The 15,591-nt window shown below is 51.7% G+C and overlaps 1 protein-coding gene across 4 annotated transcripts in view; it reads left to right on the forward strand.

Annotated features, from left to right (window-relative positions):
• erc1b (ELKS/RAB6-interacting/CAST family member 1b) overlaps window positions 1-15,591 on the forward strand; it is a 92,199-nt gene that overhangs the window by 52,226 nt on the left and 24,382 nt on the right. For all 4 annotated transcript variants that reach the window (XM_084701648.1, XM_084701649.1, XM_084701650.1 and 1 more), the window contains one exon: window positions 13,754-13,901. In XM_084701648.1, the coding sequence (XP_084557774.1) occupies window positions 13,754-13,901 (148 nt within the window). The remainder of the gene's footprint in view (window positions 1-13,753; window positions 13,902-15,591) is intronic.

Below are 15,591 nucleotides of genomic sequence, written 5' to 3' on the forward strand. Positions count from 1 at the left end.
GGTATGCGGTGTGTGAATGTTTCAGCTCTTCACTCCAGATAGGGACATAACCCTGAGTGGCAAGGTCCTCTCTGTGATGAATTAGCTTCTGAGTGTCCACTCCACCACTTTGTGTGAGTGAGAGAGAGAGAAGGAGAGTGTGTGTCTGTGGGTCAGTCTTTGTGTGTCTGAGAATGTTTTTTGTGCCAGTGTGTGTGTGTGTGTGTGCCAACCCAGTGTTGCCTGGCGACGGGCCATCCAGCGGACTCCTTGTTAAAACAGAAGAACATAAAATGGAGTCCTCCGAGGATACAACAGCATTTAGGTTTCCGCCGAAACATCCGACCACATCGATTATCCTTCCCTTTCCTGCCGCTCCTAACCACTCCCCCAACACAGACCAGGAAATATTTGCCTCGCTGCGTTTTAAACACACACACGCTCACACACACTCTCCCACTAGCTCTTCCTGACAGTATACAGGAGGGTAAGCTCTATGGTAATTGGACTGCAACAGGACGGAGGGTCTCTGAGGTTCTGGAGGGCTTAGCTGTGGCCCAGAAATCCAGCCTGGACCAGGGGGCTTGGTCCTGTAAGCGGATACAGGGGGAATACACACGCACACACCCCTACACACACACACACACACCCCTACACACACACACACACACACACACCCCTACACCCACACACCCCTACACACACACAGCCCTACACACACACACACCCCTACACACACACCCCCCTACACGCACACACCCCTACACACACACACCCCTACACGCACACACCCCTACACATACACACCCCTACAGCTTGCAGGGTCAGCCAGCCAGGCCCGCTCTGCATCAAAGGAGCACGTCCTGGTTCATGTCCTGGTTCATGTCCTGGTTCATGTCCTGGTTCATGTCCTGGTTCATGTCCTGGTACATGTCCTAGTACATGTCCTGGTTCATGTCCTGGTTCATGTCCTGGTTCATGTCCTGGTTCATGTCCTGGTTCATGTCCTGGTACATGTCCTAGTACATGTCCTGGTTCATGTCCTGGTTCATGTCCTGGTTCATGTCCTGGTTCATGTCCTGGTTCATGTCCTGGTTCATTCCCTGGTTCATGTCCTGGTTCTGTGGGTTAGACAAGTCTGCTAATATAGAGGTGCAGTGACCAAACCAGCTCAGTTACACAAGATCCGGCTGGGGGTTTGATCCGTAGAGGTAGTGAGCTGCTGATCTGTAAAGAGTTAGTGTGTGTGTGTGTGTGTGTGTGTGTGGTACCTCCTAGTCCCACAAAGTGTCCATTCAGGGGGCAGGTGAGCTGCTAATTGCCCCTTTTATAGCCGTGGTTCCAGCAGGGTGGCGGTTCTGCCGAGCTATTACAAGGATGAGAGCTTTAGAAAGCATAGCCGCCCTGCCTGTGTGTGTGTGAGCGCTGTGAATTGAAGGGAGCATTGTGTCAGTGTGGTACAGGCCCACTAAATGATTTATTGTTCATTTCCAAACACGCGCACACACACGCTGTACTGTAGGTATAATTTGCTATTAAAATAGGTGTAGCTGTAACAGCAGTTAGCGCTTTTTAACCTGTGAAATATTTAGCCTCAGTGTTGCTTTGTCTCTGCTAGACACCCCTGCCTTTTTTAATGTTATCTACCTACCCCGTTTAGCCCAGGGTGAGACCAGGTCCAGCCCAGGTTTAGCCCTGGTTTGGCGCACACAGCCCATAAGTTTAATCTCCACTCAGTTTGTTTAGAGAATGTTTTATTTGTTTCCTCAGATTTCCTCCAGGTACTACATGAACATATTTCCCTCCCAGAGCTCTCCTGGACAGTAATCTTCAGGATGGATCAGGCTGCTTTATGTCCCATCGTAGATCAGGGCTGTGGAGGCTGTCAGCTCTGCTGCGCACGGCCTCCTCTGGCCCCCTCTGGCCCACCTCTCCCTGCTCTAAATCAGGAGGGAGGGGGTGGGGGGACAGAAGCCAGCACAGTCTGCCTGGCTAGTCTGGAGGGAGAGGAAGCGAGGGAGAGAGACACAGACAGAGACGGTGAGGCAGAGGGAGAAAAAAAGGGATTCTTCTAATACCCTGATGGCATTCCCTTTCCTCCCATCCCTTCAGTTATCCCCTCCCTCCCTCCCTCCCTCCCTCCCTCCCTCCCTCCCTCCCTCCCTCCCTCCCTCCCTCCCTCCCTCCCTCCCTCCCTCCCTCCCTCCCTCCCTCCCTCCCTCCCTCCCTCCCTCCCTCCCTCCCTCCCTCCCTCCCTCCTTCCCTCCATCCCTCCCTCCCTCCCTCCCTCCCTCAGAGGGCTCGTTCAAGGTCAGACATCAGGATGCAGATACATATGTCTTATCAATAGCGAAGCACACCGAAGAATGTACACACACACTCTCCCACACACACTCGCCCACACACACTCTCCCACACACACTCGCCACACAACATGCAGGGGAGTTCAGACTCTCAAAGGGAGGATTTTCCTGCCTGCAGGACTACAACACTATTGTCCTCAAGATAAATCACCTCAACGGTCACACTCGTCACACACAAACACACACACGCTCTCACGCACACACATGCACGCACATACTGACACACACTCTTACAAATAGTGTGAGAGCGTGTGTGTGTGTGTGTGTGTGTGTTCAGCCTCAGATGTTGGAATGTGCAGAGTCAGGTGGAAAAAAACAGCAGGATTCTGAGCAAAAATCACAAGCTGATGAATCAGAGCCTGTGTTTTCCCTCCCTGTGTCGACTGCGTTCCGCTTCGCTGCTTCTCCGCTGTTCTGGCGTTCCCGCTGCTCATCAGAGGAACCCATGTTTTGGGTAGAACCCCCCGGTTCCACTGACAAGTCCTGGTGGGACGTTTCCCCAGGTCTCTGCTGAGCAGGGAGGAAGGCTTGTTGTCAGTGGCGTGCTGTCAAACGCACAGGCCTTCCAAGAACACATATTACAGACCTGATTTATAGGCCCACACACAGAGGTTCCAAAAGATCACACAAGCACACGCGTACTCTGACTGCTGAACTGGGTTGATCTGCTCTCTGTCAACACACCTGCTCACGGGAGCTTTACCTGGCTGCAGGAGCAGAGGTGACTGGACGTGCTGGGTCATTAAATGTCTGAATGATGCTATATATAACCTGAAGAAAACAGAGAGGGCAGGGGAGAGGCAGGGGAGAGGCAGGGGAGAGGCAGGGGAGAGGCAGGGGAGAGGCAGGGGAGAGGCAGGGGAGAGGCAGGGGAGAGATAAGCTTTGTTTGTGGCAAGTGGTTGAAAACCAAAGACAAGCCAGACTAGGAGAGAAAGAGAGAGAGAGAGAGAAGGAGAGAGAGAGGGAGAGAGGGAGAGAGGGGGAGAGGGGGAGAGGGAGAGAGGGAGAGAGAGAGAGGGGGGGAGATCTGGCAGGTTTGTCTCGTCAGGCCAAACATAACAGTGGAGACTGTCCAACAGGCCTCACTCTCTCCTCTTGAGTTATATCCTTTCTGACTCCAATCTCTCTCCCTTTCTCTCCACATTTCTCATTCATTCATGTTGTGGTCAGATCTCTGTGAGTATATGAGCTGTTTACATCATGGCCTAATCATTCCATCCCCCCCAATAGACCATAAAATAACCTGTCTGATCCATCATCTGGAAGCCCTCTCTGCTTCTCCTCTTCTTTCCTCATCCCCTCTCTCCTCCTCTCCTCCTCTGCTTCTCTCTGCTGCTCTGCTCCTCCCCTCTCTGCTTCTCCTCTTCTTTCCTCCACTCCGCTCCTCTCCTCAGTGTGAGAATGCCAGCACTCCTGTCAAACAGTGTATGGGAATAATCGATTGTCAGTCTGAGAAGCAACAGTGTTTTATAACGGTGTTGAATTCTCTGTCTAGAGAGACCCTAGGCACTAGGGTCTCACTCTCACTCTCTCACACACACACACACACACACACAGCAAAGGGGGATGGAATAGATATCAAGTGTTTTATCGTAGGGAAAGGGCTGTGTTCCCAGTGGATGGGTTAAGGAGAGCTATTCGATCTGGGATAATTGATTTTGCAAACAAGCTTTTTTTTTGTTACCTTTAGGTATTCCTCAGAGACAGGTGCAGGTGACTGAACCTGCCCCTGTTACAGACGCGTGTACACACAGTCAGTACTGAAACCTACTGCAACAAAAAGTGTCCTCACATAGTACTGAGCTAGGAGCACACACACAAACACACATAATCACACACACACACACACAGTGAAATAAGGATGAATAATTCATGTGTGTGGGATTCTGTAAGTAGTTCACCCAGCATTAAGAGGTCACACAGAAGGCCTCTTCCATCTACACACCCTGTTTCACCCCTGACCCCTCACCCCTACACTGTTTGACTGACAACCGAGAGCAGGTTTCACACACACACACACACACACACACACACACACACACACACACACACTGAAGCATAGTTTTCCTCGGCTTTTAACTTTGTCGGCTGGTTGTGTGTTAATGCCTGTAGGCGAAAGCACTTACACACACACACACACACACACTCAAACACACACTCTTGCTCAAAGTTAAATATCTGAATTCGCTTCAGCTATCCTGCTCTTTAGGTTTGTGTTTCTCTGGGAAACAAATGGCTTGCCTGCCTGTCAATCAGTCAGCCTCACTTCCTCTTCCTGCTCAGGAGGATAGGTGGACAGCTGGATAGACAGACGACCCCATCATGTTGATCTGAGCTGGTGAAGGAACGACACACACACACAGACACATACACAGACACACACACACGTGTCAGAGAGCTGCACACACTCAGTCAGGAGGGTGGGAGTTCACTCTCTGACTGACAGCTGTCGGCATGGCGACAAGCAACCCTAGTTGTCTTGTCTCTGTGCAGCTTCTCTGTGCAGCTTTTCTCTGCCTCCTGTTTTTCTCCTTGGTACCTCCCTGTTTCCTTCCCTCTCCACCTCCTTCTCTTCATCCTTCTCTTCCTTCCCTCCCTCCCTGTTTCCTTCCCTCTCCACCTCCTTCTCTTCATCCTTCTCTTCCTTCCCTCCCTCCCTGTTTCCTTCCCTCTCCACCTCCTTCTCTTCCTCTTTCTCTTCATCCTTCTCTTCCTTCCTTCCCTCCCTGTTTCCTTCCCTCTCCACCTCCTTCTCTTCCTCTTTCTCTTCATCCTTCTCTTCCTTCCTTCCCTCCCTGTTTCCTTCCCTCTCCACCTCCGTCTCTTCATCCTTCTCTTCCTTCCCTCCCTCCCTGTTTCCTTCCCTCTCCACCTCCTTCTCTTCATCCTTCTCTTCCTTCCTTCCCTCCCTGTTTCCTTCCCTCTCCACCTCCTTCTCTTCATCCTTCTCTTCCTTCCTTCCCTCCCTGTTTCCTTCCCTCTCCACCTCCTTCTCTTCCTCTTTCTCTTCATCCTTCTCTTCCTTCCCTCCCTCCCTGTTTCCTTCCCTCTCCACCTCCTTCTCTTCCTCTTTCTCTTCATCCTTCTCTTCCTTCCCTCCCTCCCTGTTTCCTTCCCTCTCCACCTCCTTCTCTTCCTCTTTCTCTTCATCCTTCTCTTCCTTCCTTCCCTCCCTGTTTCCTTCCCTCCCTCCCTGTTTCCTTCCCTCTCCACCTCTTTCTCTTCATCCTTCTCTTCCTTCCTTCCCTCCCTGTTTCCTTCCCTCTCCACCTCCTTCTCTTCCTCTTTCTCTTCATCCTTCTCTTCCTTCCTTCCCTCCCTGTTTCCTTCCCTCCCTCCCTGTTTCCTTCCCTCTCCACCTCCGTCTCTTCATCCTTCTCTTCCCTCCCTCCCTGTTTCCTTCCCTCTCCCCCTCCTCTTCCCTCCCTCCCTGGTCTGTGTTTCTCCAGCAGCCTGGTTGTCTGTTTACTTATTGATTCTCTTTCTGCTGCTCATCAAGTCTTCAGCTGCCTCTCCTCTCTGTTTTCCTGTCTGTCTGTCCACAGTCATCTCACACACACACACACACACATACACACACACACACACACACATCGTCCTGTACACACACACACACAGCATGAGTTTGGAGAGTTTTAGCAGTGAGACACTGTAAGGTTTCATCTAAATTCCGGATTTGTTTGGCTTTAAGCCAAGTACTGCTATAGGTGTGTGTGTTTGTGTGTGTGTGTGCGTGTAAGTGTGATGGTAAAACCATACGTTGGTCTTGGTCCCTGACGTCTCGTCCCGCTCAAGGGCTGCAGGGGAGGACACTTCCTAATGGAGCATCCTCCTCGTACACACACACACACACATCCTCCTCGTACACACACACACACACACACACATCCTCCTCGTACACACACACACACACACACACACATCCTCCTCGTACACACACACACACACACACACACACATCCTCCTCCTGTATACCACACACACCACAAACACACACACATCTCCATATACACATACACACACCCTACACACACACACACACCTCCACATCCGACAGTAATCCCCTGGAGGAGCACAAAGCCTCCGATCCCAAATCAGACAGCACCAGCCAGTCAGTCAAGGCCAGATCGTCCCTCCCCACCTCTCCACCTCTCCACCCCTCTCCACCTCTCCACCCCTCCACTCCTCCCCATCCCTCTCCATCCCTCCCCACCCCTCTCCACCTCTCCACCTCCCCACCCCTCTCCATCCTCTCCACCCCTCTCCATCTTCTCTTACTTTCCTATCTTTCTACAGTATCTCCTCCAAACCCTCACTGAAGCTCCTCGCCATCCCTCCATCCATTCTTCCTAAAGACAAACTAACCCTAAAGAGGAACTAACCCTAAATCACTCTCTCCGGCCTCCTGTCTTTCCATCCACCCCCTCCCTGTTCACGCAAATATCACTTCCTCCTCCTCCCTTGTACTCCCTCGCCCTCCACTGCTTTCTCTCGCTCTCTCCCTCTACCTCCCTCTACCTCTGTCTACCTCTCTCTCCCTCCCTCTACCTCTCTCTCTCTCTTTCTCTCACCCGTGTATTTCTCTGCGCTCTGTGTTCCTGGGATTCTCTGAGCCTCTCACAGTTTCACCCCTTCTGAAGCTCTCTTCCTGTCTGAAAGAAAATCATCTGTATGTGTGTGTGTGTGTGTGTCGAGCAGGGAGGGCCGTGTGTGTGTGTGTGAGAGAGAGTCTTCTTCTCTTCATTATTTAATGCCAGATTGAAGCTCCTGTTTTCCACCACATTTTCTCCCTGGCACGATCGGCATGCACATCACACCAGCCACTGATCCCACACAATGGGAACACATGTCGCCTACAAAGAAGAGACAAGCCCTTTAGACACACACACACACACCACCCCCCCCCATACACACACACCCTCCCAGCCCCCCTGTCACCCCGCCACTCTGAGTCTTTCATCCCCTCATCCTGAGATCCGATTAGCCTGCCGCCTGACACCACCAACCAGGAACGGGGCTGTGGAGTGGGTGTGTGCGCGTGTGGTGTGCTGGTGTGTGGTGTGTGGTGTGTGTGGTGTGTGTGTGCTGGTGTGGTGTGTGTGGAGTGTGCTGGTGTGTGTGGGTGTGTGGAGTGGGTGTGTGCGCGTGTGGTGTGCTGGTGTGTGGTGTGTGGTGTGTGTGGTGTGTGTGTGCTGGTGTGGAGTGGGTGTGGGTGTGTGGTGTGCTGGTGTGTGTGGTGTGTGTGTGCTGGTGTGTGTGGGTGTGTGGAGTGGGTGTGGGTGTGTGGAGTGTGTGTGGGTGTGTGGAGTGTGTGTGCTGGTGTGTGTGGGTGTGTGGAGTGTGTGTGCTGGTGTATTGTACGAGGCTCAGTGTCAAATCGTGAGGTATGGGGGAGGGCTCTCCTTGACACTAAGACTGATCAGATAGGATCAGTATTCCTGTTCCTCCTCTTATTATTTCTCTCTATATATTTCTCTCTCTCTCTCTCTCTCTCTCTCTCTCTCTCTCTCTTCTCCCTCTCCTTCTGTTCTTTCTCCTTCCTACCTCCCTCCACTGTCACTACTACCAAGAAGCTGTGTGTGTGTGTGTGTGTGTGTGTGTGCTCTCTGGCCTATGGGGATTGTGTACCAAACCCTCCAGAAGAGGGGGGCCTAGCCTGCTCTTCCCTCCCAGGCTCAGTGAACTCTGCTGGGCTAGCTATGCACCGTCTCTCCCCCTCCAGGCGGATGAAAAACAGGGGTGAACAGAAGATGTGAGACTGAGGTGGTTTACAAAGCTTTGTCATCGTCTACCTCTGTTTATGGGTGAATTGCTTCAGTAGATACTGTACAGAGCTGCCTCTCCTCTCACCTAAAATAATACACACACACACTCATAGTCACTTACACACAACCACACACACTTGTACTACATGGAGAAAGTGCAGAGGAACCGGATTCAACCTTCCCTCAAATTACTTGGTTGATGCTGAATGCTCTGTCAAATTGTCCATGTAATATAAATATAATATGTGAAAGTCTGTCGGCCTTCAGAGGCTAGTTCCAAGAAGCTGTAAAGGCTATCTGGCAGCTTGCTCCCTCTCTCTCCTTTGTCCTTGTCTCCCCCTCTCTCCTCCTCCTCTTCCTTCCTTCCTTCCTTCCTTCCTTCCTTCCTCTCTCTCTCTCTCTCTCTCTCTCTCTCTCTCTCTCTCTCTCTCTCTCTCTCTCTCTCTCTCTCTCTCTCTCTCTCTCTCTCTCTCTCTCTCTCTCTCTCTCTCTCTCTCTCTCTCTCTCTCTCTCTCTCTCTCTCTCTCTCTCTCTCTCTCTCTGTCTCTCTCTCTCTCTTTATCCTCTCTCTCTCTCAAATTGTATCGTTCTCTACTCCAAATAAAAACTAAAAGGAGATTGATATCGAGAAAATTGAGCAATAAAGATTCCAGTGAGACCAGTCAGTCAAGCGTACAGTTTAATACCACACTGCTGCAGTGCCTGGAACTAACGCACACGGCCAAATCTGGCCTTTTCCCCTCATTTTCTCCTTCCTTTCGTCTCACTATGATCGTCCCTTGACAAAATGCATTTTTGCTCAAATTCAGACGGGGGAAATTACGAGGATACTAAAAAAATAAACTTACAGCTTCTCTTGATTGTAGGTTCTGCCAGCCAGACTGCGACTCTAAACATCTATTCTTGTGAAAACGAGGAAGGAGAGACTGAGAGGTAAAAAGTAGAAGAGGAAGGAAAAAATTGGGCTGACCTTTCAGAGAGAGAAGAGAGAGAGCAGAACTATCAAACATCAGCGGGAAAAACTCCTTCTTAAACACGCACACACGCTACAAGGGAGAGCGCTGTTTATTCTGTCCAGTTTTCTCATCCCTCTCTTATCTGTAGAACGATACTGTGCTGTGTGTGGAGTGACCACTGTAAAATGACGTGTGTGTGTGTGTGTGTGTAGGCTAGATGCTAGGGCAGGAGGGACCTGCCAAACTGGTTCTACCACACGCATTAATATAGACTCCCAAATGTATTAAATCTCTCTTCCTCACACTCCCTCTCTTACACACACACACACACACACACACACACACACACACACACACACACACACACACGATGGTCATGGTTACTCAGTGGACCACACATTTTTGGGTCTGTGTGGTCTTGTAAACCCTGTGGATTTTGCGTTTTTACGCCTTTTCTCATTAGTCACAGTGTGTGTGAGTGTTTGCGCGTGTGTGTGTTTCTGTCTGAATTGATCCTCCTTTTCACATACAGAATTCCCACTACTCTTGTCTCTCTCTCTCTCCTGCCCTGGCTGTCTCTCTTCTTTGATTTGTTTTCTTTCTGAAATATCCTTGTTTTTTCTTCCCCTTAACTCCATATCTGTGCTCTTTCTGTCAGCGCTTGTGAGTGAGTGTGTGTGTGTTAGCCTCTTCCTTGCTTAATCCCCTCTGATATGTAACATCTTCTCGAGGATGACTTCTGACTCACATAAGCCCCAAAATGCTCCCACACACACACACACACACACACACCACTTTCTCTTTACTTTTAGCTGTTTTCCCCTGCTCTCCTCCAGTGCTGGTATTGAATCATTTATGTGGTATCCTCCTCTGATGCATGACCCATATTCAGCTCTCAGATCACTCCTACACGGCAGATAGTATCTCCACACATCACGCTCCGTGCCTGTGTGTGCATGCGTGTGTGCATGCGTGTGTGCGTGAGTGTGTGTGTGTGGGGCTCCAGTAACGGGGATAGCAGCCTGGGTCAGGTGGAGTGGACCAAGTCTTTGAAGCTCCATCCGTCCAGCTCTGCTTCTCCCTGGTTCACACCTCCAAACGTGCAGCTTAGAGGAGCGCACTTCAAACGAGTGGCCCCGAGCCAGTTCCCCAGACACTCCCCTCCTCCTCACTCCTTTCTCTGTCTCCTCTCTTCCTCTCCTCCCTCCGTTCTCCCTCTCCTCCTCTTTGTCTTCCCTCTCCTTTCTCCCTCTCTCACCTCCCTCCTCCTCTTCCCTTTGTCTTCTCTCTCTCTCCATTCCTTCTCCTCTCTCGCCTCTGCTTCTCATCCCTCCTTTCTCCCTCTCCTCTCTTCTTTTCTTCTCCTCTCTGGCTGGTTCTCTCTTCCCCTCCTGCGTCTGTGTGTATGTTTGTGTGTTAAGTTAAGAGTTCTCGGTAGATGAGAAGCGAGGCCTGACTTGGCTGTAAATGGACCCCAGGCCAGGTGTTCCCTGCTGGCTTGGATATACAGCTCCTCTGGCTCCTGGTGGGCTCTCAGCCCCAGCGTGCCTGGTGTGTGTGTGTGAGACCCCCCATCTAGCCTGAGGTAATAGGAAAGGCATGTTCTCTCCTGGAGAAGACTGTCTAGACAGGTGTGTGTGGGGGGGGGGGGGGGAGAGGGGAGAAATAGAGAGTAGGGGAGAGAGAGAGAGAGATGGGGGAGAGAGAGAGTGGGTACAGTCTATACATATGCGATTATGCACCACCATGAACTTCAGACCCAATCAAACTGAGCCATTCTGTGTGTGTGTGTGTGTGTCACAGAGAACCAGGCGTCTCCACAATAGGACCTGACACTCAGGTGATTAGCAGACAAGAAGAGGGAGAGGAGGGGAGGCAAGGGAGGGAGGGGGGAGGGGGGACTAGGCCTCATTAATCTATGTCTGTCACAGGTGCCCCCCTCCCTCTTTCACCCTCGCTATCGTCTCCCCCTTCCCTCTCCCTCTCTTCTCTGCACCCTGTCAGTTCGTCAGACCTCTGTGTGGGTGTGTGTGTGGGTGTGTGAATTGGTGTGTGTGTGTGCTTGCCTGGAGGGACAGGTCTCTCACTGGGGAGCTTCCCAAAGCCAGCTGTGGCCCCACCCCCCCATCCACACACTTGTCCTACCTACAGAAATGTGTATGGCAGAAAGCGAGAGAGGGAGAAGGAGTGAGAGTTATAATTCGATATGAAACTCTCCAACTCTAGACGCAGTGGAGCGGGCCTACTGTGTGTTCTGTAGAAAACTTCTAGTGATGTCCTGAGGTTCTGCCCGCGGCTCAGTATCACAGGAACAATAACAGTGGAACACAGAGCAGGCCCGCTTCTGGAACGTTCCGCAGCGCTGTGGAATGTTTGTGTAAGACTGGGTTCTATCACTCCAGGCTGCAGCTGCAGGCGTGTAGCGAGATAGCAGCACGCGTCAAGGTGCTTTGATGCTGGCGGCAAACTGGATGTGTGTGTGTGTGTGTGTGTTTGCAGAGTCTCTCAGGGGAGATGGACAGCGCAATGTGGGCACACTGTGAGGGATTAGAGCAGAGCTCCAGTCCCAGGACGGCAGATAACTGTGGATGAGAGGGATGGAGGGATGAGGGGGTGGAGGGATGAGGGGGTGGAGGGATGAGGGGGTGGAGGGGTGAGGTGGTGGAGGGATGAGGGGTGGAAGGTTAAGGGGGTTGAGGGATGAGGGTTGAGGGATGAGGGGGTGGAGGGTTGGAGGGTGGAGGGATGAGGGTTGAGGGGGTTGAAGGATGAGGGGGTGGAGGGATGAGGGGGTAGAGGGTTGAGGGGGTGTAGGGTTGAGGGGGTTGAGGGTTGAGGGGTTTGAGGGTTGAGGGGGTGGAGGGTTGAGGGGGTGGAGGGTTGAGGGGGTAGAGGGTTGAAGAGGTTGAGGGATGAGGGGTGGAGGGATGAGAGGGTGGAGGGATGAGGGGGATGAGAGGTGGAGGGATGAGGGGGTGGAGGGAAGGTGGAGGGTGGAGAGGCTCCTTAGTGGTGTTCTGGGACCCTGGTGCTTTTAAAGGGAGCTAGGGTCAAACAGCAGCTTCCCCTCCCTCCCTCCCTAACTGTCTGGACTATGTCACTGCTGCCATGGGCATGGCGACATCATGACAGACAAAACATACCGCCTGTCCACCTCGAAAATATGAGAGGGGAGGAGGGGGGGGGGTGGAAGGCGAAAGAGGGAGGGAGGGAGGGATTACTGTAGGAGGGAAAATGAGAAAGGCATAGTCATTTGTACAGTAGTGTGTGTGTGTGTGTGTGTGAGCGCAGATGTGCTGAAGACAGACTCAGGGTCTGGATCTAATATACGGCCGTGTTGGGAGGATGGAAATAAAAGTAGCAGCAAAACAGTGACATGTCTGTGTGTATGCATGTCGTCCTGTCTGTCTGTCTGTCTGTCTGTCTGTCTGTCTGTCTGTCCGTCTGTCCTCCTGTCAGTCTGGTGACTCATAGGATCCTCAGCTTTGTTTGCCATTGCTGTTGGCAATGTCACCCTCTTGATCATCTCATCTGTTGCCATGGCAAGTCTCTGGAATGTGAAGGATCCTCTCTCCACACTGGCCTGGAGGGACGTGCGACAGGATCCAGAATGAGGCTACAGCATCACTGACCTGAGACCTCCATGAATCTGTCTTGATTGCCTAGTGGTAGGACTGGGAAACTCAGGAGGATACACATAGACACAAACACACACACACAGCTTGGCTAAGCTAAAGCCTCAGCCTTCTTGAAGTGTAGATGTGACAGGACTATTCTTAGCTCATGTGTACACAGCATTCACGTCTATCACGGAGAGATCCCATTGGCTGTCCCTATGTGTGGGTGTGTGTTCCTCTCTCTTAATCTTGTTTGATGGTCAGAACGATAAAATGACCTCCACGCAAACGGCGGTTCTGTGTGTGTGTGTGTGTGTTTAAGAGAGACCAGAAGGAGAATAGTGTCTCTGTGCAGCCATTTCTGTGTACATGGGTCTTAAACCATACATATTAACCTTGGCTATTTCCTCCTTTGCCCCCTCCAGCCTCTCTCTGAGTGTGTGTGTGTGTGTGTGTGGCTTCTGAGAAGACCTGGACCAGGGGGAGCTGAATGGTGCCCTGTCCGCCCCAGGGTGTGCCCTCCTGGGCAGGGGTGTGTGAGTGAGTGTGGGCCTGGTCTGGTGCTGGAGCTGGTGCTGAGTGAAGGATGGAGCCTGATGGAGCTCCTCAGGCTGGAGACTTCCATCAGCCTGCAGCCTGGAGCCTGCAGCCTGGAGCCTGCAGCCTGGAGCCTGCAGCCTGCAGCTGGGAGGAGGAACTCTCTCTGTGGGCTGGTTTGACGTGTGAGGAAGCTGAAGGCTTGGGCGTGTGTGTGTGTGTGTGTGTGTGTGTGTGAGTGAGGGAGTGTGCTCTTTGACGAGCTTCCTTCGTGGTCTGATGTCACTGGTGCTAGACAGAACTAGGCCAGGAGTGTGCGTGAGTGTGTGTCTGTGTGTGCGTGTGTGTATAAGTGAGAGACACCAGAGGAAAAAGGAGATGGCTCGCTCGCCATAGTAAACTATCACACTCTCTTTTCTATCACTCTTTCGTTCTATCACTCAATCTCACCATCTCTCTCCTACTCAGTAACCCTCCTCTGATTGCATCTTAACTGTGTGTGTGTGTATGTATGTGTGTGTGTGTCCTCTGCAGACAGGAGGCGCTGTTGGCAGCCATCAGTGAGAAGGACGCCAACATCGCCCTGCTGGAGCTGTCCTCTTCCAAGAAGAAGAAGACGCAGGACGAGGTGGCCCTGCTGAAGAGGGAGAAGGACCGGCTGGTGCAGCAGCTCAAACAACAGGTAGGACACACACACAAACACACACCCATGTACACGCACTCATATCTACACACACAGAGGGGGGAGGGGGAGAGAGGAGAGAGGAGAGAGGAGGCTAACAGGGTCCAGATGTGAGACCACAGGTTCAGCCACCGAGGGTAAATTTAGGATTATTCAGCTCCTCCTCCAGGTGCCCACAAACCCATCTACAGTACACACACACACCCCACACCCCACACCCCACACACACACCCCATACACACACTTGGTCCATATCCCATTTACACACATAAAGCCATCCACAAACACACAATCCACAGCGCAAACATGCACACACCCCCTGACGACCCATCCCCCCTGACGACCCATCCACCCAGTCACATGTGTACACAGCACACACAGCCACAGTTAAACAAACAGGGACCAGCATCAGCACCATCCACTCACCACACGCCAACACAACTCACAGGGCCCTATTCACAAACACACACACAAACACACTCACACACACACACTGTAAAGTTCCTCTGTGTGTCTCCCAGGTCTAATGAAACAACCTAACCTTGAGTGGCTGAGCAGTTTTAAGAGGCCTCTACTCATCCTGTATCTGACTCTCTTCCTCCTCCCTCTATCCATCTCTTCTTCCTCCCGCTCTACATTTCCATCCACTCTCCCTCGCTATTCTTCTCTCTGCCTCCTTTCCTTCCCCCCCTGCTTTCCTCCTCAATTTCAGCTCTACCCTCCACTAAAAACACTTGCAGCGTCCAAGAGGAGCTAATATACTTAATGCTGTATATATAGTCACCTATATATATATAAAGATAGATAGAGTGTGTGGGAGAAAAAGAGAGAGAGTCAAGCACGATACACTCCATTAATCACACAGTATTTCAACCCCTCCATCCCTCTCTCCTTCATTCTCTCTCTTTGCTTTGCTCTCCCGTTTGAAATCTTTATGACACCTTTGGACTGGAGGGGCTTTGACAGCACAGAGCCTGTTCTGTCTGCTGTGTGTGTGTGTGTGTGTGTGTGTGTGAGGGGGGGAAAGAGATGGAGAGAGACAGAAGGAAAGAGAGGGAGAGAGACAGAAGGAAAGAGAGAGTGTGCATGTCACCGTGTAGAGTTCACAATATTTTTGGCGGTTTCCCCTCCCCTTCATCCCTCCCCTCATCCCCTCCCCTCTTCCCCTCCCCCAACCGCCTCCATCCCTCCCTCCCTCGCTCCCTCCATCTCGGGGCGTCATAATGTTCTGCCTCTCTCTGATGGATCACAGCAGAGATTTCCTGACTTTTCCCATGCCACCAGTATGTCAGGGTGTGTGTGTGTGTGTCTGTGTGTCTGTGTGTGTGTGTGTGTGTGTGTGTGTGTCAGCGTGACAGGACAGCTTATGTGCTGTGTTGTAACTTAGCGCTGTGTGATGTAGAATCACAGGACAGTCGTTTTCTCTGCTCTCCATTTTCACAAAGCCTACAGGCATGAGCACGTCTTACAACCAATAGGTAAAAGGTAAAAGGTATGCGTGTGTTTGTGTGTGAGATTGTGTGTGTGTGTGTGTGTGTGTGTGTGTGTGTATCTATGTGTGTGTGTGTGTGTGTCAGGGTGTTGACCACACACACTCAGCCCGGAGGAGGTGTGTGAAGGGAACAGTGTGTCCGTGCGAGGGGGTAATGGTGTGTGTCTGGAGTGGCCTGATGCCTGACTTCCAGGGGGT

Source organism: Hypomesus nipponensis, chromosome 7 (assembly GCF_054491055.1).
Source record: "Hypomesus nipponensis isolate SF chromosome 7, ASM5449105v1, whole genome shotgun sequence".
NCBI classification, from domain to species: domain Eukaryota; kingdom Metazoa; phylum Chordata; class Actinopteri; order Osmeriformes; family Osmeridae; genus Hypomesus; species Hypomesus nipponensis.